General features: G+C 37.1%; 1 protein-coding gene across 1 annotated transcript; it reads right to left on the bottom strand.

Annotated features, from left to right (window-relative positions):
- Positions 1–20,808: 20,808 nt before the first annotated feature.
- Positions 20,809–22,484, bottom strand: LOC149926183 (uncharacterized). Its single transcript, XM_090161209.1, has 2 exons — positions 22,386–22,484; positions 20,809–21,459 (listed from the first exon to the last, which is right to left on the bottom strand). Exon 2 carries the CDS (start codon positions 21,448–21,450, stop codon positions 21,055–21,057), a length of 396 nt encoding a protein of 131 aa, XP_090017335.1. The 5' UTR covers positions 21,451–21,459; positions 22,386–22,484; the 3' UTR covers positions 20,809–21,054.
- Positions 22,485–23,177: the final 693 nt, after the last annotated feature.

The raw sequence follows: 23,177 nt of genomic DNA, 5'->3' as shown, positions 1-23,177 counted from the left end.
ATTAAATTAAGCAAAGGTGCATTTGAAGCTGGTTGTATTAGCTTCTGCACGCAGTTGTTACATACATGATTGTGGGATAAGTATAATCTAAAATTGGATTTTTTTATTTTAGTTACATTGAATGAACTATATCTAAAATAGTACAATTTTTAGTGACTTATCCCATAGAATCCATTTGTTTCCAGTGGTATGGCGAAAGAAGGGTTTTCATTTCTTTTGCTTGTGCCAAAATAGTTAGCTGTTTGATTTCCTTGGCCTCTTTTTTTCCCCCCGAGAAGTCTTCTGAATAGTTTCCGAAATTTCAACATTATTTTCGCGTTTTGCATTAGATTATTTTGAAGCCTTCAGAATTCCAATGTCTAGGGCATTTTCAAGACCTAAAATGCATGATCTCACATCCATGCAGACGTTATTTCCAGCGCTGTTTCTCAGAGCACTAAAACTTTCTTCAATGGAGTCACTTGATAATTTTCTCGTTAGCACAAAATGTAAACCATCTTCTAACAAGTGCTTCGTTATTGCCACAGTATATTTGGTAGTCATTACCACTGCTTCGTTCGTTTTAATGTGACATGCATTTGAATGTTTTCATTGATCATCAGAAAATCATTTTAATGCCTTTCCAAACGATTGTCATCAATAGTCAGGGAGTTTTTTTTTGTATTTCTTAAGCGATGCCCATAACTGTTATAGCTTACGTCGTGACGCTCAAGCCATTTGCGAATGTTTTCCATGATGAAAATGGTCATTTCCACACTTTCCCGATCTTCCAACTTTACTTGATTAAGCTGTACCATTTTTGTTAAGGCAGCAGTTACTATTTACGAAAAAACTTGAATAGCACGTAGGAAATTATTTTTTTCAAATTATGTTAGAAACAAAACTTTCCGGCCTAGACACCTTGCATCTTTAATGATCATTCCCTTTTGTTAAAAGAAACTCATGGTCGGAAGAAATTAGGATGTCAATGTACAACTTATATCTAAACAGATATTGGGCGCGTATTATTTTGATTAGGAGGCTACGGTCGAATGCCATGAATAGTTTTCTTTCTACATCCAGTGGATGCGCAATTTCGTGTAATAAAACGGCATTGCCAAATTACTTCAGGGATTTACCTTGAAAAAGTATGCATTTGGTAGTTGTATTCACATGCAACTGTATCTTTGACCACGGAAGTGATTCCATTTTCTCCAGTTGAATAGCCAATAAATCGTTTAAAAGTTGTCTTGTGAGGTAAGTGAAGAACTTCCAACTCCCTCATACAAGTATACGCAACTTCTGTTTTTTGGAATATCAGGCAACAAACTCTCAAAGTGGATTCTATATACACATAAGCAAGAACCTGTTCAATCTGAAAGTTAAGATGTGGCATCTTCAGAATTACAAGCGTCTTGTTTGAATTAGATCTTCTGGTGTAAGAACAGGATCGCTTATTTTGGCATGAATAAGGTCATCTTGTGTAAAAGTAGAAATATTTTCATTGATTGTAGTCAAGTTATCACGTCTAAGTGTAGGAACATATTTCTTTATACAAATCAGGTCATAACGTGTAAGTTAAGGAACATTTTCTTTGGTAGCAATCAGGTTATCACATGTAAGTGTAGGAACATTTTCTTGGCCAGTGAAAATCAGATCAAGAATTGTGTTGGTGGTACCATTATCTCTTATTTCTATCACATTATATCCAATTTCGCTATAAACATTTTAATTTGAAATTTAGTCAAAAATATTTAAAAGACGTTCTTAAGGAAAACTGTTAGACTTTATAGGTTAATCTTCGGGTTTCAATCTGTTTTCTTTAGGCGAGTTTCTCCGTTGTTGTTGAAAAGTCTTCTGAGTGAATGTGTAGGGCTCTCTTCTAAGGCTAATGATGCCTCATGACGATAAAGGGCTCTTTTTAATCGATCTCTGGCCAATGTTGATTTCTTCAAACTGTTACAATCGTTGCTTACTAGAGTTCTTTGTATATCCCCAGATAAGTCTCTTTTTATTGATTTTTGAATAGGGCTCCAATGAATTCTACAATAGTTAACTGTTTCAGGTCTTTCAATAATACGAATTCCTTTAAAGGATTTAGATTACTTAGTTTTGTTGGTAACAGGATAAAAAGTAATTCAAAAACTGATTTTGATAGCTTTTCATTTTCATTAGGTATCCAAGAAGTATCACCGACTTTGTTAGATTCACTTATCACAGTTGGTACTTCGTAAGGTTTCGACCTTTTTTTTGAGCAAGATTTGCCTCTTGGAAATGACGGGAACACACCTTAGAATATCCATTTTTGGCGATTTGACTAAAGTGCTCGCTAATATCATCACAGTCTTTGCTCTTTAAAATTGCACTAACCCACTTTTTTAAAAGTTTCTGCTCTTGGGAAATCATGAAAGCTGATAGGGTTTATGTCATGTTCTGTGTTTTGTTATTTACTATTCTTTTTACTTTCAGTACAACCAGGTTCAAAACATCACCATCTTTATAACAATACAAATTAGCACTTAAATATCATACATTACAATTAATTTCCAAGAAAATAATAGCATGCCTTTTAACTTAAAAATCACAATGACTTGGGATTTTTAAGAGGAACTTTATCCCTTGGCTCGTTTCGGTAATAATTCAATTACCACTACCAGTAGGTACAGTTAACCATAGCAACTTAACTTTCCTAAAACATTAATGTCAGTTTAATTTTATTCGTTATAGAAAATTAATATAATATATTAATGCTTACGTGTAGTGAGAAACCGCTGCCGTACAGATCATGCGCACACCATAAGGCGCTATGAAACACTAAACGAAAATTAGGAAATTCTAGGACGGAAAACTGAGAATTTCCGATTGGCGTGACATCACACGTCCATCTCAAAGCGCTCATGGCGCGAGAATACGGAAAGTTAAATTTCCAAATAAAAATTGAAAACTGGAAGCGCGCCTTGTAAATAACGTAGACAACGTACAAAGATATGGGAATCGTATTTAAAAGCAACAGTTAAGCAAATATAAGAAATGGACATCCGTTTCAAAAGTTGTCAAATCTCAATATAACTAAGAGGGTCTCAGCGCCAGTCTCAGAGGGAAGTAGAACGAGTTGGGGAATTGGACTTTAACGACGATGACAGGAAGGAAGGAAGGCTGGAAACAGAGGAGATCTGGCAAGGTACCTATCCCTTTCCGCCCACTGGGAATTAAGTGTTGGAAGTACAAGAGTACCAAATTCGGGGCCGCAGAGAAGGAGCCGCCCTTAACCCAATCCTTTCGTGATCAGGCGTGGGAACCACAAATGTTTCTACAGAAATAGACCTAATCCCATTTGACAAGCAAATATCCTTCCGTAGAAGTAACGCCATTAAAGGCAAATTTTTAAATACTCAACAGATTATCCAGATGGCGTCTTTTATACTTTGCACCTGAGTTATAAGGACCTTATTGTTTCTTCCCTCACTGCTGAGGATCCAGAAAATGCCGGGGAAAATAACGGTTTCTGAAAGTCTTATAAAATACCAGGCCAGACTGTGATTTCCAATCTGGTCACGCAATACGAAGATTGCACTAGACCCGAAACCATAGTTTCGATCGTATTTTCCTTCAAGTTAATATTAGCTCCAATGCATTATTTTCGGGAGAATTCAACAAATTTAAGGATTTATTCCGAAACAAACCATTAAACAGAACCATTCTGACGAACGAATAAGATTGGACTTATTTAAAATTAAAAAAAATTACTTTAAATTGCATGGTTAAATGTTATGGAACGTTAAGCAAAGTTAAGTTAAAACCTTTCAAAGGTGAACGATAGAATCCAACAATAAATACTTTATACGCCTCAAGACGGCTATTTAGCTCTTGCACGCCAAGCTTTTGGCCACCGCCGAGTGGTGCCATGCTTCGTTAATTACAAATTATATTTTACGAACTATTGGGAATATAAGGTTCATATTTGTTTATAACTGTAGTATTTTTAATAAATATTTTTTAAAAGTAGAATTTTAAATTTTAGGCTTCGTCGCTCTGAATCACATTGAAATGGGCAATTGCTTTTTACATCCGCATTTGCGCTATTGATTCAATATAAAGGAATTATCGCTTGCTAATTTCCATGTGCTTGAGAAAATTTTATCGGTATCTAAATGTGTTATTTGGAAAATTGTTTAACATTTTTGGAAGATTTAAAATAATTTAATTGGCTATACGCAGTCTGTTATTCTGCAAATTGCACTCGAAGGATAATCATCAGCTGGATGTCACTGTAACTTTCAGAGATGTAAAAGAAACTAATCTGTGGGCCTTCATGTAGACTTGAGTATTAACTTCCCGGAAATATTTTAGGGGTTATCTCAAAATGAAATATTTTGGGATTTGACTCATACTGAGTTACACAAAGAAAAGAAAATTCCAACATCTCTGGGTAAGAATTATATGCATTTATAAAACTGACAAAAGTTATTTTCGTGCTCACAAACCAAGTGAGTGAAAAGTAAAAAAAAATTAAAATTAATCAAAAAAATTTAGACAGTAAACTGAGTGAGGAAAACTTTGATTTAGAAGGTGGCCGTTTCTCGGGAATCGTGAGATGTAAGTGCTGACGAGGAGCAACAGACGCAAACCTCCATTAACAGAACGCAGCTATCCTTAAACACGAGAGCAACAGACGCAAACCTCCATTAACAGAACGCAGCTATCCTTAAACACGAGAGCAACAGACGCAAACCTCCATTAACAGAACGCAGCTATCCTTAAACACGAGAGCAACTATTCCAATTCGTTCTTACGAAAAGAGACAGGCAGTTCTATTCAATGTTATTTGTATCGGGTCACTAAAACTTTTCCCCTCCATTCCATTATTCTAGCACTCTCCCTTAACTGTACTTTCCCCATTCTTTAAATGATTCTAGTTTCTTCCTAAGCTGTACTTTTGCACTTCTCTCATCAGGACCACCGGAGGTCGTCATCATTATGCCCTACGCCAGCGTCTACAGGCCGGACAAGTGACCAAAAAGCCAAGGCAACAAGATATGATCACAGTGGCGTATGATAATCCTTTAACCCAAGGCGCAGTTTTCTCACAAGGCACTTTTAATTGCTGTAAAGTTTTTGAGGACCTCAGAGACTAGGAGAACCTAGGCAGCATCGATTAGATAATCCGCCCCTGTAAGGTAAAAATCTCGAAGAAGTGGAACAATAGCTTCGAGAACCTGGAGACATTAATTCTTCGGGCTCTGAGGACAATTAAATTTATTTCATTTTTTATTACGGAAGAGAAATAGAACTGAATAATAAACGACTAAATTAAGTACTTAAATTGTTTTGACAAAAATGACCTCATCTAATTAACAATTGAATACTTCAGAATAATAATTTTAATAATTGAACTCCCGTCTTTGAACTATTGTGATATGGGATTTTATGCCCATAGGGGGGTAGAAAATAGTATAACGCGATGTGACGGAGAGAAAGTGGCAACGGCACAGCGTCGCCACTCTTATATTTGTTTTTAAAACTCCATTCCTGTGAAAGGTAGGAGGCTCTTAGACACAAAGATAGGTAGGCAAACCTTCAGCTTTCGTCTTAAAATCGCTTTGAAAATTAATTTTAAATAGTTAATTTCTTTTAACGCAAATGATGTAAAATCATATACCTCTAACTGATGGCGTGACATATAAAAATGAATAACAAATTTTAAATTGTAGGCCGTAGTGCTGTCTTTCATTTGGCGTAACAGACATGAAAAATCGATGAGTAACGGCAGTGATACACTCCTTTTAAGAACAAAAATCTTGAATAGCTCGACATCAGAACCCCACACCACGTTCTTTCCAATATCTCAAGCACCCCCGTTTATGAAATAACATTGGCGTTTAGTTCCCTGAGTTGGTTGGCTCACGGACTACTGGAACTACTATCTATATGACTTTTAACGCGGCAGGTCAACGACCATGTGCCCTTTCTTAAATATAAACATTCTTCTTATAGGGTGGTGGCGTGTAATTCCGGACACTTTTGTTTATTTTAAATTTTCATGGCTGTAGGCCTTCTTAAAAGGATGTATTTTAAGCCCCGTGTAAAACGTTCCTGATATTATTTTATTGTTATTAAACGACAGGCCTAAAACGCCCGATTAAGGTAATGCTAATTTTTTGGGAATGCCGCCCCATGCGCCCCTCGAAATAAGCTTTCATCTCGTCCACAGTGAACGGGTGAAAAAACCTTTATTTCTGCTAAAAATTCCACTTTTTCCTTACAAAACTCAGAGACGCGGGGTCATTTTTTCTAGAATTTAATTATTTACAAGTTATTATAAAACCTTCATGTAGCAGCTAATTCCGGACCACTTGAAAGTTCACTCGTTCATTCGTAATTTATAGAGAATAAAATTAAATTAAACGATATTAATCAAGACTGTTTAGAACGTTATTATAACTGCAATAATACAACCACAAGTTTTCCCGCACTTTAAGAGCGGACGACGCATTATTTCACCTCCCTTTCACTCCCTCATTTTTTCACAAACACGGCTAGAAATAGCTTTAGTCCCATCAGGTCCGTACACAGCCGCCAAAACTCGGGGGCGCTCCAATTCTTTTTGGGGGTGCCAATACCTTGAGTAATTTTTATCTCCGCACCTATGAAATTAGTAAATATACTAATCCGGTTGTAGCCCTAAAATATCCGTCGAAACATCTTTGATCAGCTGGTTCAATATTTCTACAATTGAAAAGTTTTTCTGGTGCAGTGAGACGCGCGAAAGCAATTTTCATGAACTTTAGTAAAATGGTTTCAAATATTTACTGATACTAGCTCTCTAGTAAAAGTAATTTTCCTTTTTGATTAATATACAAATATTTTAGATTATATCTTTCGGTAATTGAGCAATCGATTTTTTTTGGGTCAGTCAGATTGGGGATGCTCAAGTACTCATTTGGGGGCGCTGAGCATCCCCTGGCGCCCCCCCCCCGTGTACGGGCCTGAGTCCCATTCGACCGAAATCCCATTCGACCGAAGGCGGTTTTTGAGGTGTCCCATTCGACCAAATTCCGCCGAAATGTGCGGTTTTTATGTGTCCCATTCGATCGAACGCTGCTATATAAATTGGCTTTTGCTATGTATTCAATTTAGTAACTGAAGTCGTTTGCAATGGAGCGGATAGCTAATAAAGGAGGGTATTTATACTTAACCAACTCTAACCTAACCTAACCTAACCTTACCTAAACATGGATCTTCGATAGTACATACCTTATAAATAAAATACCAAATCACCCCGCCAATTGGGCTACATTTTATAATTATTTCGGTCGAATGGGATTTCGGTCGAATGGGAATAAACGTAGAAATAAGCCTCTCCTTAACCCTAAAGTGAACCAGTCTAAAAACGTCGCCTCTCAGATATCGCGCGAAGTTGGAAATTTGTCGTTTATTCTACCAATGAGGATGATTCTACGATTCAATCTTTCTATTCATGATCATTAATAAAAAAAAGAATTTCACGATCAAATTAATCAAAAAAATTGTTTGTTTTTGTATAGGCCCTACCTACCTAATTCATTTTATTTGCTAATTAAAAAGTTATTGTGGTAAAGTTATCTATAATTTTAATTACTAGTTTTTATTTATTATTACAATTTTTCATTTGTATAATAATTTTATATAGGTATTTATTAAAATATTTATATTTATATTTTTTAATTTGTAATTATTAATATATTTAAATATTTTTTACATATTATTTATATCGTGTATTATATTTTTAAATTTGTATTATATTTTTTATTATAATTTAAAAAATTTATTATAATCTAGGTAATTTTAGAGAGAGTCCAGAATTAGAAGAGGGCTGTCGGACAATGAGAAGCCGGTGGTCGGAAATTAGAAGCCAGTGGTCGGAATTAAAACCCTCTAGGTCGGAATTAGAAGCGAGTGTCCAGAATTAGAAACGGCTACTAGCTTCAGGAAAAATGTCATAGAAATATATGTATCAGATGATTTTCACTCGAAATAGGTTTAAAAGACGCTCGAAAGTTCAAACTATAGAATATGCGATAAAGTATTCATATCAAATTAGTTATTGGGTTATGTTTCTATCGATTTTTAAAAAGTGTCCGGAATATCAAGCTACCACCCTGCTTAATTTAGATATGGCTCCGCAAAAGCTATTTTAGGTAATATCAACTTCTTTTTATTCATGGCGTTATATCTAGTGAAAATGAACCATTTTCGATAGAACAAATTTAAGTTGTTGGTTCGAAAGTATGCTCAACAACTTTCTCAAAGAAATTTTTTGCCTGACGCCTATCGGTGAAAAAATAATTTTTAAAAAAGCATGAAAACGTTGCCGATTTTTCCGAAAATAATAAATTAAAAAGATCCCTTGCCAATAAATAATAGTTAGGTGGCTAAGTGCTTAGCTCTCTAGCCTCGTTTCAAGCGAAGCCAGTTTCGATAGCAGTTTGTGGCACTGGTGAAAACTCGGAACCACTTCTCCGGCGTTGAGTTTGGAAGTTATCGCCTTAATGGTAAGAGGGGTTTTCCACTGAGGTCTTCGGTTTTCCTTATAAAAAATTGCAGATGTTAAAGGTAATAGTACGTCTAGGGAGCTGTTGGCTCACGTGGCATGAAGAGCTTTCCACCACCATCTAACGCAAATTAACCTACTGCAGGTAATTGGCTTCCCGAGTCAATAGTTGACTTAGGCCTGTGTCGTTCCTTGCGTATTAACTTCGCTGAATACTATCTATACTATATTCCTAAGTGTCTTCTGTCTGTCTGTACCTACATACACCTATACAACCAATATTTTTCTGCCTCAGTCAATTTCGCGGCTGCACCATCGTCACTTCGAGAATGGAGACTGGGGAGAGGGGGGGAATAGGGTTTAGTTCTAGCTGGGGCCCGGCCGAAACAATCTTCACGGGATTTTAGGACGGGCTACCCAGCTAGTTATAAATATAGGGTGGTGGCGTGTAATTCCGGACACTTTTTAAAAATCGAGAGAAACATAACCCAATAACTAATTTGATATGAATACTTTATCGCGTATTCTATAGTTTGAACTTTCGCGCGTCTTTTAAACCTATTTCTAGTGAAAATAATCTGATACATATATTTCTTTGACCTTTTTCCTGAAGCTAGTAGCCGTTTCTAATTCCGACCTAGAAGGTTTTAATTCCGACCACTGGCTTCTCATTGTCCGACCGCGCTCTTTTAATTCTGGACACTCTCTAAAATATTATAATTTACATTTTTAAAAATTACCTAAATTATAATAAAAAATATAATACAAATTAAAAAATAATAACACGTTATAAGTAATATGTAAAAAATATTTAAATATATTAATAATTACAAATTAAAAAAATTATTATAAATTAAAAATTAAAATTCCAAATTAAAAAATATAAATATAAATATTTTAATAAATACCTATATAAAAAATATTATACAAATTAAAAATTGTAATAATAAATAAAAACTAGTAATTAAAATATAGATAACTTTACCACAATAACTTTTTTAATTAGCAAATAAAATGAATTAGGTAGGTAGGGCCTATACAAAAAACAAACAAAATTTTTATTGAATATTTTGATCGTGAAATTCTTTTTTTTATTAATGATCATGAATAGAAAGATTGAATCGTAGAATCATCCTCATTGGTAGAACAAACGACAAATTTCCAACTTCGCGCGATATCTGAGAGGCGACGTTTTTAGACTGGTTCACTTTAGGGTTAAGGAGAGGCTTATTTCTAGCCGTGTTTGGGAAAAATGAGGGAGTGAAAGGGAGGTGAAATAACGCGTCGTCCGCTCTTAAAGTGCGGGAAAACGTTTGGTTGTATTATTGCAGTTATAATAACGTTCTAAACAGTCTTGATTAATATCGTTTAATTTAATTTTATTCTCTATAAATTACGAATGAACGAGTGACCTTTCAAGGGGTCCGGAATTAGCTGCTACATAAAGGTTTTATAATTACTTGTAAATAATTAAATTCTAGGGCAAAATGACCCCACGTATGTGAGTTTTGTAAGGAAAAAGTTGAATTTTTAGCAGAAATAAAGGTTTTTTCACCCGTTCACTGTGGACGAGATGAAAGTTTATTTCGAGGGGCGCATGGGGCGGCATTCCCACAAATTAGCATTAACTTAATCGGGCGTTTTAGGCCTGTCGTTTAATAACAATAAAATAATATCAGGAACGTTTTACACGGGGCTTAAAATACATCCTTTTAAGAAGGCCTACAGCCATGAAAATTTAAAATAAACAAAAGTGTCCGGAATTACACGCCACCACCCTATAAGAAGAATGTTTATATTTAAGAAAGGGCACATGGTCGTTGACCTTCCGCGTTAAAAGTCATATAGATAGTAGTTCCAGTAGTCCGTGAGCCATATACCCTAAATGGGACTACCAACTCAGGGAACTAAACGCCAATGTTATTTCATAAACGGGGGTGCTTGAGATATTGGAAAGAACGTGGTGTGGGGTTCTGATGTCGAGCTATTCAAGATTTTTGTTCCTAAAAGGAGTGTATCGCTGCCGTTACTCATCGATTTTTCATGTCTGTTACGCCAAATGAAAGACAGCACTACGGCCTACAATTAAAAATTTATTATTCATTTTTATATGTCACGCCATCAGTTAGAGGTATATGATTTTCCATCATTTGCGTAAAAAGAAATTAACTATTTAAAATTAATTTTCAAGCGATTTTAAGACGAAAGCTGAAGGTTTGCCTACCTAACTTTGTGTCTAAGAGCCCCTACCTTTCACAGGAATGGAGTTTTAAAAATAAATATAAACTTTAGTGAAGGTTTTTTTCAAGTGGCTGCCACCTATCGCGTCTACTCAATAGGCCACCTACCTTTTAATCCACCCCGTCGTGTTCTTTCAGTTAATTTTCTCTAGAGTAAGTACCAAAGCATTTGTTTGCAAGAGCTTTCAAGACGGCCACGCATTCACAGTCTAAGATTAAATTTCACGGATAGATCTCAACGATGTCAGTAATGTCAATGAAGTTTTAGGTAAATAGGGAGTTTTAAAATGCCAAATACAAAACTTTGTGACGTCGCGAAGCTTGAAAAGGATTTACGTGTAAAATCTGGGTGGCGCCTATTTCGGAACTACTAGGTTATACCGAAAAAGATTGCTGGTCACATGATTTGGTAATTTTCAGTCAGCACTTTTTTTTTAATCAATTTCCACAAAAGCGAAATCACGCGAGGCACAATCTACTATATATACTATATTATATTTCAGAATCGCCTATTGGTGTACCGACACGTAGCAGCTTCGATATTCCCGTCACAGTGTGTCAGAATTTATTTACCTAGTAACAGAGACCATACCACCGGAGGCCTATCATCATAGTTCCCTACGCCAGCGTCCACCTAGCCCAGACAGGTGACAAATCCAGCATGGGTAGCAGAACCCTACTACTGATGGTCTCACCTTTGACGCAAGCCACTCAACCCAGCAGAAGGTGCAGCAATGGGTGGACCAATCCCCACTTCGCACACAGCAGTGGGATTTAGAATGGATGCTCTAGCAACTCCAGCCGACACCATACCGACGTAGCTTAAGAGTCAAACCCATTGGAGAGAGATCCTAAAGGGGAACGACGAGCACAGAACAGTCCAAGTAACCCGGCACAGTTGGCACCGGAGATCCCGGTGGGACTCCAAAAGGCCGGGAAACAGGACCGCCGTGCCCTCATACGGAGGCCCGCCGCCCCACAGTAGGCTACCCAATCCTCCGAGGCGGCCAGTTTGCACGGACCCTCTCCGTTAGCCTGAACCGAAGTTCAGTATCCAGCCCAAACCTGACCGAAGTCGGAGGTGGAGATAGGACCATTTGATCAGAGCTAACATCTCCCAGTGCGCCACCGCCCTTATGGGTTACAAGAGCCGGACCCCGACTCCCCGGTAAAGCCACCAGTTATTGCACACTCTAACCCACTTAGGGCCGATATTCCCGTCACAGTAACCTTTTGAACGTTTCACTTTTGCTGTCATGGTAATCTGAAGTGCGATATAAAATTCAATAAAATTCAATTACAAAAGGAGGCACGTCATAGTTTTTATTAAATAATAAAATGGAATAAAACGTTATTTCCATTGACGAAGTTTGTAGGTTACGTTAAATTAGAATGCATTAATTGTTTCGTAACTCCGAAACGGCGGCCTGAAGGACAAAATGTCATAGAACATTATCGATTTCAAATAACCTCTAGAACTCGTCGATCTCCTACAACCATTTACGATACTCCCAGTATTGTCGATATAGTATATGGAAAATACCTTTTCAAACCGTAGAACCAAAAGACCATTTTATTACTACACAAAACATATGGCGTAAGATATTACTACTTTTTAAAACAAATTGTGGAAACCAAACACACTTCATGTTCTATGCATTTAAAATATATGGGAAAGAAAAGGGTCGGCTCTAAGTCTGTTGTTACCTTTATGCGGAAACTACCCTTTGTTATAACTAGGGTTAATTCCGCATAAAGGTCAGCTTGGACCATCAGAAATGGGAGCAGTTTTAACAATTCATAGAGAAGGACGCAGCGCCAAGTAAGTGGGATGCGATGACCATCAGCTTATATCTCTCAACCCTGAAGTCGCTTGACTTATTGCTAAGGGTGTCTCCTCACGTTTGTCCTTTAGTCGTAAACAGAGAGGTTAAGCAGGGCACTCTAGATGTTTCTAGAAGTTTGAACAACAACGTCGGGAAGTATTCCTTTTCCTGTTTGTGCTTCGAAGTCGAATATTTGACAACTTCAAGACGACGCCATATTTCTGGCGAGAATTCGTGACACACGTAGTAATATAAAATAAATTAACTGATAATTATATGTGTTGCAATAATTGCTCTTATATGGCAACACTGCCTCTCTAATGTATCTGTAGAGCGCGCCACGACTAAGCTAGTCGACATCGCGAGACCAAAGAATAAAGATTCACTCATTGTTACGTTAACCTGTTTAATCATTTCATAAAGAATATAAAGTATGAAACATGGTGTCAGAAGTGGGATTTTAATTAGCTTTCCTCGTTACCGACGTCCGCTCGTGTTATTTCTGGTATTTATGTTTGTTTGAACGCCTTAAAAGGAAGTTTGTGATCTCCAACAAATTCCAGCCAAGCCAAGGCTTACAGGCACGAGTGTTCTTTTTTCGTTTTGCGGTGAATTTATCTTCGACTCGTCACCTCAAGGTCAGTCACGTACGCCATGGCTACTGCTACTACTGCTATAGCAGCAATACCTCCGCCACCACCTTTATCTTTTGATGGGGATGTATACTCAAATTGGAAACTTTTTAAAGCACAATTCACGAATTATGAAACAGCTACGCAACTTTCGAAAGGCGCCGAAGATGTACGTATTGCTACCTTTCTTTCCGTAATGGGCGTTGCTTGTTTTGAAGTGTATCAAGGCCTCAACTTGTCTGTTGCTGATCAAGCGGAATTAAAGAAAGTAATTGCAGCTCTAGACAATTATTTCAAGCCTCTACAGAACGTAATTTATGAACGTTTCGTTTTTAATTCTGCAAATCAAAAACCAGTCGAAACCATTGACAAATATGTTCATCGCTTACGTCAACTCTCTTTATCTTGCGACTATGGCAATATGGTAGATGACTTTATTCGGGATAGAATTGTCCTGGGAATATCAGATTCACGCTCACGAGCACGACTTTTAAGGGAACCAACACTAACGTTGGCTACTGCTATTGATATCTGCCGTACAAATGAGTTGACTGCCCAGCAGATGAAACATATAGGCGATACTGAAGAGCCTACTCAAGTCAATTACGTCAACAGATCCTCGAAATCTGGCGCACGCTCCAAGCCAAATAAGTCTTCCCAATCCTTAACTATGCTGAAATCGAAATGTTTCTATTGTGGACGACTACATCTACAGTCAAGGCAGGAATGTCCAGCGTTTGGAAAAACCTGTAGAAAGTGTAAAGGGCCGGATCACTTCGTAGAGCAATGTAAGGCCAACAAGATGAATGACGAAAAGTCCCCTAAAAAATCTAGTAAATCTAAACCTCGTCCTAAGAAGACAAATAAGCAGGTACACACTATGGAGAAATCAACCACTTTATCGGACTCTCCTCCGGACACTGATGACTCATGCTACACTATTGACTATGTTTCTACTACTACCTCGAAAAGTGGTAAGAAATACTTTACCGAACTCCACGTTGAAGACGAGCAGAAGTCCGTAACAGTGAAGTTTCAACTGGACTCTGGTTCAACCTGCAATATAATATGTAAATCTATCTACGATTCTTTACCTTCTCGAAAAAAAGAAATCAAAGTGGATTCTTCTAAACTTCACTGTTGCAATGACACGGTTCTGAAATCTAAGGGAACTGCGAAAATACGTTTCAAGTATCACAACGAAGAAATAACCCTTGAATTTCAAGAAGTGGACACTTTGAAGTTACCCTTACTATCAGGACAGACGTGTGAAAAACTGGGTTTAATACAGTTCGACATGGAACCAAGTTATACTTTAAATGAACTATCTAAAGAAGCTCTGAATCCTTCTACTACTCTACCAAGTCGTTTGACTAAGGAGTACATTTTCGAAAAATACTCTGATGTTTTTGAAGGCTTAGGCTGCCTTCCAGGGGTTTGTCATCTAGTAGTTGACCAAACGGTAGAACCTGTGCAACATCGACCTCGTAAGGTTCCAGTTGCGTTACGCGATCCTCTTAAAACGAAAATTGACGACCTGGTAAAGCTAGGAATTTTACAGAAGGTTACTGAACCCACTCGATGGATTTCTAGTATGGTAGTGATTAAGAAGCTCACCAAAATGAGAATCTGCCTCGACCCTAAAGATCTCAACGTGGCACTACAGCGTTCCAAGTTTCCTTTGAATACCGTAGAGGAAATATTGGCGAGATATCCGAAAGCGAAAGTGTTTTCTGTACTGGACGCCAAGGACGGTTTTTGGCAATTACGCCTCGATGACGAGAGTAGTAAACTAACTACTTTTTGGACACCGTTTGGAAGATACCGTTGGCTACGCTTACCTTTCGGTCTATCGGTCTCTCCAGAAGAATTTCAACAGCGACTTCAAGAAGCACTCGAAGGACTCAAGGGTGTAGAAGAAATGACCGATGATTTACTGGTAGTTGGATGTGGAGAAACCATGGACACAGCGATTTCCGACCATGATGCCAATCTCATCGCCTTGTTGGAAAGAGCTAGAAAGGTCAACTTAAAACTGAACAGAAATAAAGCTAAAATCCGCCTCACAGAAGTACCTTATATTGGTCACTTACTAACTTCGAATGGAGTATCGCCGGACCCTGAAAAAATCCGAGCAGTAGCTGAAATGCCTTTACCGCACAATCTCCAGTCCTTGCAAAGTTTTATTGGATTTGTTACGTATCTAGCTAAATTCCTACCAAGACTTTCAGATTTTACCGAACCTTTGCGCCAATTAACTCGTAAAGGCGCATCGTGGATTTGGAAGAAAGAGCACACGGACGCTGTTGAATCAGTGAAGAAATTAGCATCGAGAGCACCTGTTTTACGCTATTACGACGTAAATGAACCCGTGACAATTCAGTGCGATGCCAGCGACGTTGGGCTCGGAGCGACTCTTCTGCAAGATGGTCAGCCAGTCGCGTTTGCGTCTAGGACTCTTACGGAGACAGAGAGACGGTACGCTCAGATTGAAAAAGAGTGTCTCGCTATCGTTTTCTCTCTAAGGCGTTTTCACCAATACGTTTGCGGTAGAGATGTGATCGAAGTCGAATCTGATCATAAACCTCTCGAGAATATATTCAAGAAACCTTTACTCTCAGCTCCTAAACGACTACAATGTATGCTCTTGAAATTGCAAAACTACAACATAAATGTTAAATACAAAAAAGGTTCTGAAATGTATATCGCGGATTGCCTTTCAAGGGCATCTCTTCCGTTAACCGCTCGAAGCAAAATGGAAAAGAACGACATTGTTTTTCAACTCAGCGGCGACGTCAATTCGTTTGACAAGGTTCAACACTCAGACTATTTACGTGTGTCTCCAAATTGTTTTCAAAAAATTGCAGCTGAAACTCGAAGCGATAATACTCTTAAAATTCTTAAGAGAACTGTACTCCGAGGATGGCCGAAAGAGAGATCCAGTGTTGAAACAGATTTAAGAGAATACTGGTGTTTTCGAGAAGAAATCACAGTTGACAAAGGTGTATTATACAAAGGTTGCCGAGTGATAATACCTACGAGCATGCGTCCCGACATGGTAGATAAACATCATTCAAGTCACTGTGGTATACAAGCTTGTCTACGAAAAGCCAAAGAAGTTGTATACTGGCCAGGTATTACGAATGACATTAAAGACAAAATCAGGTCCTGCTCAGTTTGCAACGAATTCAGCGCGTCTCAACCGAGAGAACCTTTAATGTCACTGCCTTTAGCTTCACTTCCGTGGCAAAAGATTTCTATGGATCTATTCGCCATTAGCACAGATAGTCACAAATATCTGGTTATGGTCGACGTTTACTCAGATTTCTGGGAAGTAGATCGTCTCCCGGACACGACAGGCGAAACAGTAGTGGAATACTGCAAGCGTCACTTTAGCAGACTCGGAATTCCAGAGATCGTACTTACCGACAACGGTCCACCTTTTAATGGGCGAACCTTTAAAGAATTTGCGGACTTGTGGGGATTTACTCACAAAACCTCCTCTCCCTTCCATTCTCAAGGAAATGGAAAGGCAGAGTCCGCAGTGAAAATCGCAAAGAAAATGCTCCAAAAACTTGAGAAGTCAAAAGAAGATTTCCACATGGCACTACTGAATTGGAGAAACACACCTACCGAAGGTATTGAACTTAGCCCCGCGCAATGATTAATGTCACGCCGTCTACGGTCAACGTTACCTTATTCGTCAAAACAACTGAAACCGAAAGTGGCTACTGGCGTAGTTAGAAAACAAAAAGAACGCCGCCTCGTAAGTAAGAAGCATTATGATCAAAACACAAAGCCACTACGTGAACTCTCAAACGGTGAAGAGGTTTGGGTGAAGCCGAATCCGAAGCTCAGTGAAAGTTTGTGGAGAAAAGGAACTGTAGTTCGCAAAGTCGCGGAACGGTCTTATATAGTTTCGATTAATGGAAAGGAATATCGTCGAAATCGAGTTGTTCTTCGACCAAAAGTTAGAGAGGTACGAAAACCTCAAACTACAAACTCAACTCCAATCTTGACTGCAAGTTCTGTCCCAAATCCCGTGCTACCGCAGTTGCCTCAGACTGGACAACCTATTTCAGCGACACCATCACCGGTTGCCGAACACCGACAGATAGAGCCTCCCGGAACTCCAGTGCAGAGCCCAGCACGACACAGAGCAATCGAGACTTCACAACGCCAGAATGAAGAGTCAGCCCAAAGATCTTATACTCCAGTGCGAAAAACCAGACCAGAAGTGCGTCAAACCCGATCAGGACGAGTAGTTCAAACTCCCAAGAAATACAAAGACTTTTCAAACTAACTGTAAATATATAATACTTCAACTGTAAATACTTGGAAACCGTTCTCGAAGTAATTACTAAAGAAGTTAATTTAGTTCATGTTAATTTAAAGATTTATTTAAAGTCTACAAATTTTGAACCTCTTCGTTGTAAAGGGGATGTTGCAATAATTGCTCTTATATGGCAACACTGCCTCTCTAATGTATCTGTAGAGCGCGCCACGACTAAGCTAGTCGACATCGCGAGACCAAAGAATAAAGATTCACTCATTGTTACGTTAACCTGTTTAATCATTTCATAAAGAATATAAAGTATGAAACAATATGTTTGAACAATTATTTATTTTTGTAAAACATTCTTAAATGAAAAACCTTTCTAAATTTGTTTCCATTAAATATCCGATTTACTTTCCTATCCAATATCTATCCCTTCTATGGCGTTGTGTAACGACACATGATCATCACATCTTTTCCTTCAAAGTAGCTGATCTTTTTGAAATGCTTTATATATTTCTGGTATCCTTTCAATTTTACGTTTTGTGGAAAATACATGTTTTCAATTACATTCAATTTTCTGAACAGCTCTTTAAGTGTGTTTATAAAAATAAATTTATTTAGACCACATTACTATACTTATCATAATAGGGCCTTAATAACCAAGAGTGTTCCATTTCCTCTACTTTTCAATGCTAAAGATTAAACGAATGATGCTAATGAGATAGAGCTTGCAGTAGGCTTCCCAAGCAGCCGGATCACAGGGATTTACAGGCGTCATCTGACACTGATCTTTTGATCCCAAATCCTCCGGGGTCAAAACTTACCGGTTGTCAATACTGAAGGACTGTTCCGCTCTTTGGTCCCCAAACTGAACGCCATCGAAATGGTTCATAGGCGTATTGCGCGCATTGCTGCCAGTGTCGGATTTTCATCTATCGCTGAGAAGCTGCGTAATACACAACGAAAATGATGCCATGAATCCCTTTTCCCCACCGCTCTCAAGTTGGTATCGCTCCCCTCGAGGAAACTAACAATCCAAATGCATTCTCCCGGAGTTCAGTCTTTTGATGCCGAAACTTTGCCGCATGGATAGTAGCTTTTATAGGATCGGTAAAAAGCATGGTTTTTTGGCCCCCGCAAACCAATCACAGTCGTCCAAGGTTATTTAAAAGAAACAAGTATCACTAAGAGTTGACGATACTGTTCGAAAAAAGAAAAAAGATAAACACGAAGTACATTTTTACGCCAAAAGGTATTTTTTCACTGTTTTTATAGATTAAATATGATATACTAAATATCAGTTGATAGTTTTTATTGAATAAAAAACCAAAATTAAATATTACTAAAATATAAAGCGCAAAATATTACGTAACAATATCAACAGCATTAGATTGTCATTTTGAAATTTTAAGATCACGTGGTACAAACGACGGGGAGAAATAAAATGCACTGTGGAAGGGTATCGAAAACCTGTCCTCTTAATTTACTGTCCATGTTTGCAGTTTCCTCTTTTGTGATTAGATTTAAAACGAAGGCAAATGGCGGTAGCACGGTTCCTTCGAGTGGCAAAAATATCAATCATCCTGGTAGTCTTCTCCAGTGTTGAAGACACTCTCACGTTCAAATTAAAGTAAAAACACTTTTTTTAACAACTTCACCGAATTAATTAATTGTCCTTCTTTTAATACTAGGTGTGAAAGATTTTACTTGAATAACTTTAGTGGTTAGATGTGTGCGAGCTGATTAATAAAATTTCAGTGCGATCCGCATCAATTGACATTTGCTAAAATAGTCTCCATTAGCAATTAAAAAAAATTAAAAACAGAAAATGAATAGATTTCCATATCAATTTGATAATCCTTAAGCAATCTAAGCCGTAGCCACTAATTAGAAATATATTATTTAAATCTAGATAAAGGTTTCCTTCTATCTATCCCCTTCCGTTTTTACGCATTTGCTAATCTTTAAACGACGTTTTATTCAAGTGATTCAGTTAGATTTTATGTGAATACGAGATAGCCTCGATCGAGTAAACTTTTTTATCCATCAGCAAACTGAGTTTTCGAAAGACAATATGATTAAATTGAATGCTATTCTGTTTCTGCTGACCGACGAGGTTTAAATAGATTTGCAAGAGAAAAGGAGACCTACAGGAAGCTCTGTACTTGCGTCTGAACATGAAAATCCCAATTGAGAAAATATAGTGCACTTGGAATACTTTTATGTTTGACATAAAATGTTTCTCATCCATGCTGTTGTCAGTGATAACCTTATCCGACACTTAGAAGCACTACGACTCGTTGGAAGATTTGGAGAATAACGAGGGCCACAATGTAGAAATCCCAGTTGGACGCCGCTACACTATTTCTTTTAAGTAAGTATTTACTTTATAACTTTCCAGATTGTGGTTGCATCAATGTATTTCACTTTTTAGGCCGCTAACCTGGAAACGAAAAGGACAATGTTAAAGAAAATCGAACCGAAAAATGGTCGTTTTAAGACTCTTGAATTAGATGTGAACGAATTGCGGGATGGCAACATTGTCAACCATGCTTTTACGAAAAGGTTACCAGACATCGGCCGCTCTTAAGTACAAAAAGATGTGAGTGCAGTTAATTTTCCTAATTACGAAGTATTGGAAATTAATGATCTTGGAATTCGTGAATTTACCAATTTCACTATATTATTTTGTTTTTTCAATGCTACACGATTCCATAAGGATGTCACACTTATCTGTTTATATTAAAAGCACTTTTAAACCAGGAGTTCATTACACTGTTAAAAATAAAGGTTTATAAATCGACTAAAATTAGACTTTTCATTTATCAATTAAAAGGTCCCATTTCTCTCTTTTATATTAATACAATACCTTTTGGGTTATTGAAAGGAAAGTATTCTTGAGACTTAACCTTCCACAGTCATTGTGGTAATGGTTTAAAAAGGTTACGTTCTTACATTTAGTCCTTTTAATTACCCATTTAAATCCCTTAAACGAAGAAAAATATTATGTTACGTTATTTCCTTTTTGAATATTTTATTAAAAATAACATTATGTTAAGACACTCAGGTCGGTGTGTTTCTAATCATCATTCGCGAAAGGAGGAAGCGCAAAAGAGGATTGAAGGAATTTCTAAAAATGACTGCATGAAACCTCCTCTAGGGGATTGAAAAGGGTGGACAATCTAAAGGGAAATGGCGGCGCCCAAGTTTTGCGCGAAACAAAATAAATAGGAGATATCAGGTGAAAATAAAAATTAGCCGAAAAACCTTTTGGTGTTTAATTTTTATTATCAAAACTTAAAAATTACTTAATCAAATGTATTATGAAAGTGGAGTAAAAAATTAAATTTGATGTTTAATTGAAAAAATTGATAACCTTATTGTTTAATGTTCTTTAGAATTAACATTTATTTTGAGTTAGATAGTTAATTAATTGGGTTTATATTTAGTATTTTGATGTTTTAAAACTAATTTTGATAAATATAACATCTCTCAATCTGTAATCTAGTAGCTAATACATCATGTATATAACTAAATAATTTTATTTAAATATATAAAATCATTGATTTTACACTCTCCAAACACCTATTCTTTCGATGCGGGCTGAGAATTCCGCTTGTTCCAAAGCGTGTTGAATTCTTCCGTAGACAGCGTTGCTCCTCCGGTACACTTTGGCGAGGCCTAATCTTACCAGGACGACCGAGGCGTTCCCTTCACTTGTTGATACGGAACCCAAAGCCCTGCCGTACTGGTCAAGGCCGTAATTGGTGACGTTGATTTGCCGATTATAGATGAGTTGTCTTAACTTGCTCCTGGCTTGAATGGCGAATGGTTGGTTGCATTCCAGTTCGGGAGCGTTGATTCCGATCAAGCGGACCTTTACGCTGTATCCTTGTCTCAACTCCAACGTGAATGTGTCCCCATCGTATACGTCGATTACCTTCCCCGAGATTTTTTGAGACATGGTACACCTCTAAAAATGTAATAACGTTCCTTAGCATCCAAAGGCTCACAGATTTTAGTCTAAGTGTGAATAAAAGTAGTATCGACAAAGACAGCATACACACAACGAGAGTGATTCCCTTTAAATACTTTAGATTTGAGGATTCTGATTCTGGTTTTATAGGCTAGCGGTTCCGAATATTTCGAAAACTTTTTTTTTACCAGTCACACCCGTATTTCAGCTCATTTACCCACAAAAAAAACATAAGGAGGGTGAGACAATTACTATACGTAATAACTTTAATCAATTTCACCCACAAATATTTAGCTCTATCATTAACTCGCGGGAGACCGGGCTTCAGAACCAGGTGTCTACAGTGAACACTTTCATAAATATTATTTTCGAAAAAGCTTTACCTATTATAAAACTTGATTATAACGCTTTTAATAAAACACGTTTTAATATATAAGTACAATCATCGTGTACAAATATTTTAAGGTACGATGAAATTCGTTTAGATAAGTGCAGATACTAAATCTTATCCTCTGCCAGCGGTGGAAGATTGATTATCTCCGTTTGCAGAATCACTACCGGTTATGGCAAAATCCGTAGAGTTATAGGTCCCAATTTGAATAATTTATTTCTCAAACAAAAAGAGTTTCTGTATTAATTTTAATATAATTTCATTTTTAATTATTCGTCATTATTATGCTGAAGTCGGCATTTACGCTAAATATTGAAAGCTTTGAAATATTCCGAAGGTTTCTCGTAAAAATAAACCCTTGTTATCTCTCAAACGGAGTTATAATTCCAAATGTAGCAAGAGCCATAAACTATCAAAAGATAAAGATCGTTCCAAGTATTTTTATACAATTTTTGGTTAAAATATTTGTGTTATTCTCTTTTATTATTCTAATTTGTGTAATTAAATTAAAAAGGACAAGTGAGGTACATACCGTATAAATAACGCTTCTCCAAAAATAAAAATAAACTGATTTATCTTGCTGCGTAACACTAATCGGCGATCCGGAAATATCAAAGACGGTTAATCAGTCTGGTCGAAATAACAGCTTTGAGCCGATTTATAATTTTGTACTCAACGGAGAATTTGTTATCGTAGTTATCGTCCGTTGACGCAAAATACGCTTTCGTCTAGTTTTAGTTTTGGTTATAATTATGAACGCCACTTTCTATGGTGTCATCGATGCACAATAAATGTAAACTGATAAAATGATTAAAAAGTTCATAGGTCTCATAGATATCCCTATCACTTAATATTCAGTTGCTTAACGTTGCTTATACAGTATATTAGGGAAGTAACCAAATAATTATATTTAGTTATTTTAGAAGGAGACCCAAGTGAAATTTCATTTAAGATCCAAATGGCGACTACTGCCATTGACAGTTTATACTTTTTATGAAGTGTATCGTTAGTGTGGCTTAGTGTTTTAACCAGCTGATATCCAACATTTTGTCTCTGTAACGCAAAAACGTAGAATTTAATTAATCGCTTTATTTTAACCGTTATTACACGAGACGTTAAGGCAATCTGATTTTCTACCTCCGTTGAATTTGTCTATTTAAATAATTAATTAACTAAAAGCTTCAAAATGGTTTGGAAAATAATATATTATCATTTTGAGCTATATAAACTACCAATTTGTAATGAAATTCACGGTGGGGAATGTAAGAAAGTGTTTTAAGCTACAGCCTTATCAATAACGCTACTGTCCAAAACTTAACGCTCC

Source organism: Leiobunum rupestre, chromosome 10 (genome assembly GCF_980474605.1).
Source record: "Leiobunum rupestre chromosome 10, qqLeiRupe1.1.hap1, whole genome shotgun sequence".
Classification (NCBI taxonomy): Eukaryota; Metazoa; Arthropoda; class Arachnida; order Opiliones; family Sclerosomatidae; genus Leiobunum; species Leiobunum rupestre.
This window is presented reverse-complemented; position numbering and strand designations above follow the sequence as displayed.

Excerpts from the sequence above, each read along its gene's own strand:
- LOC149926183 (XM_090161209.1), bottom strand. The coding sequence starts at position 21,450 with ATGTCTCAAAAAATCTCGGGGAAGGTAATCGACGTATACGATGGGGAC.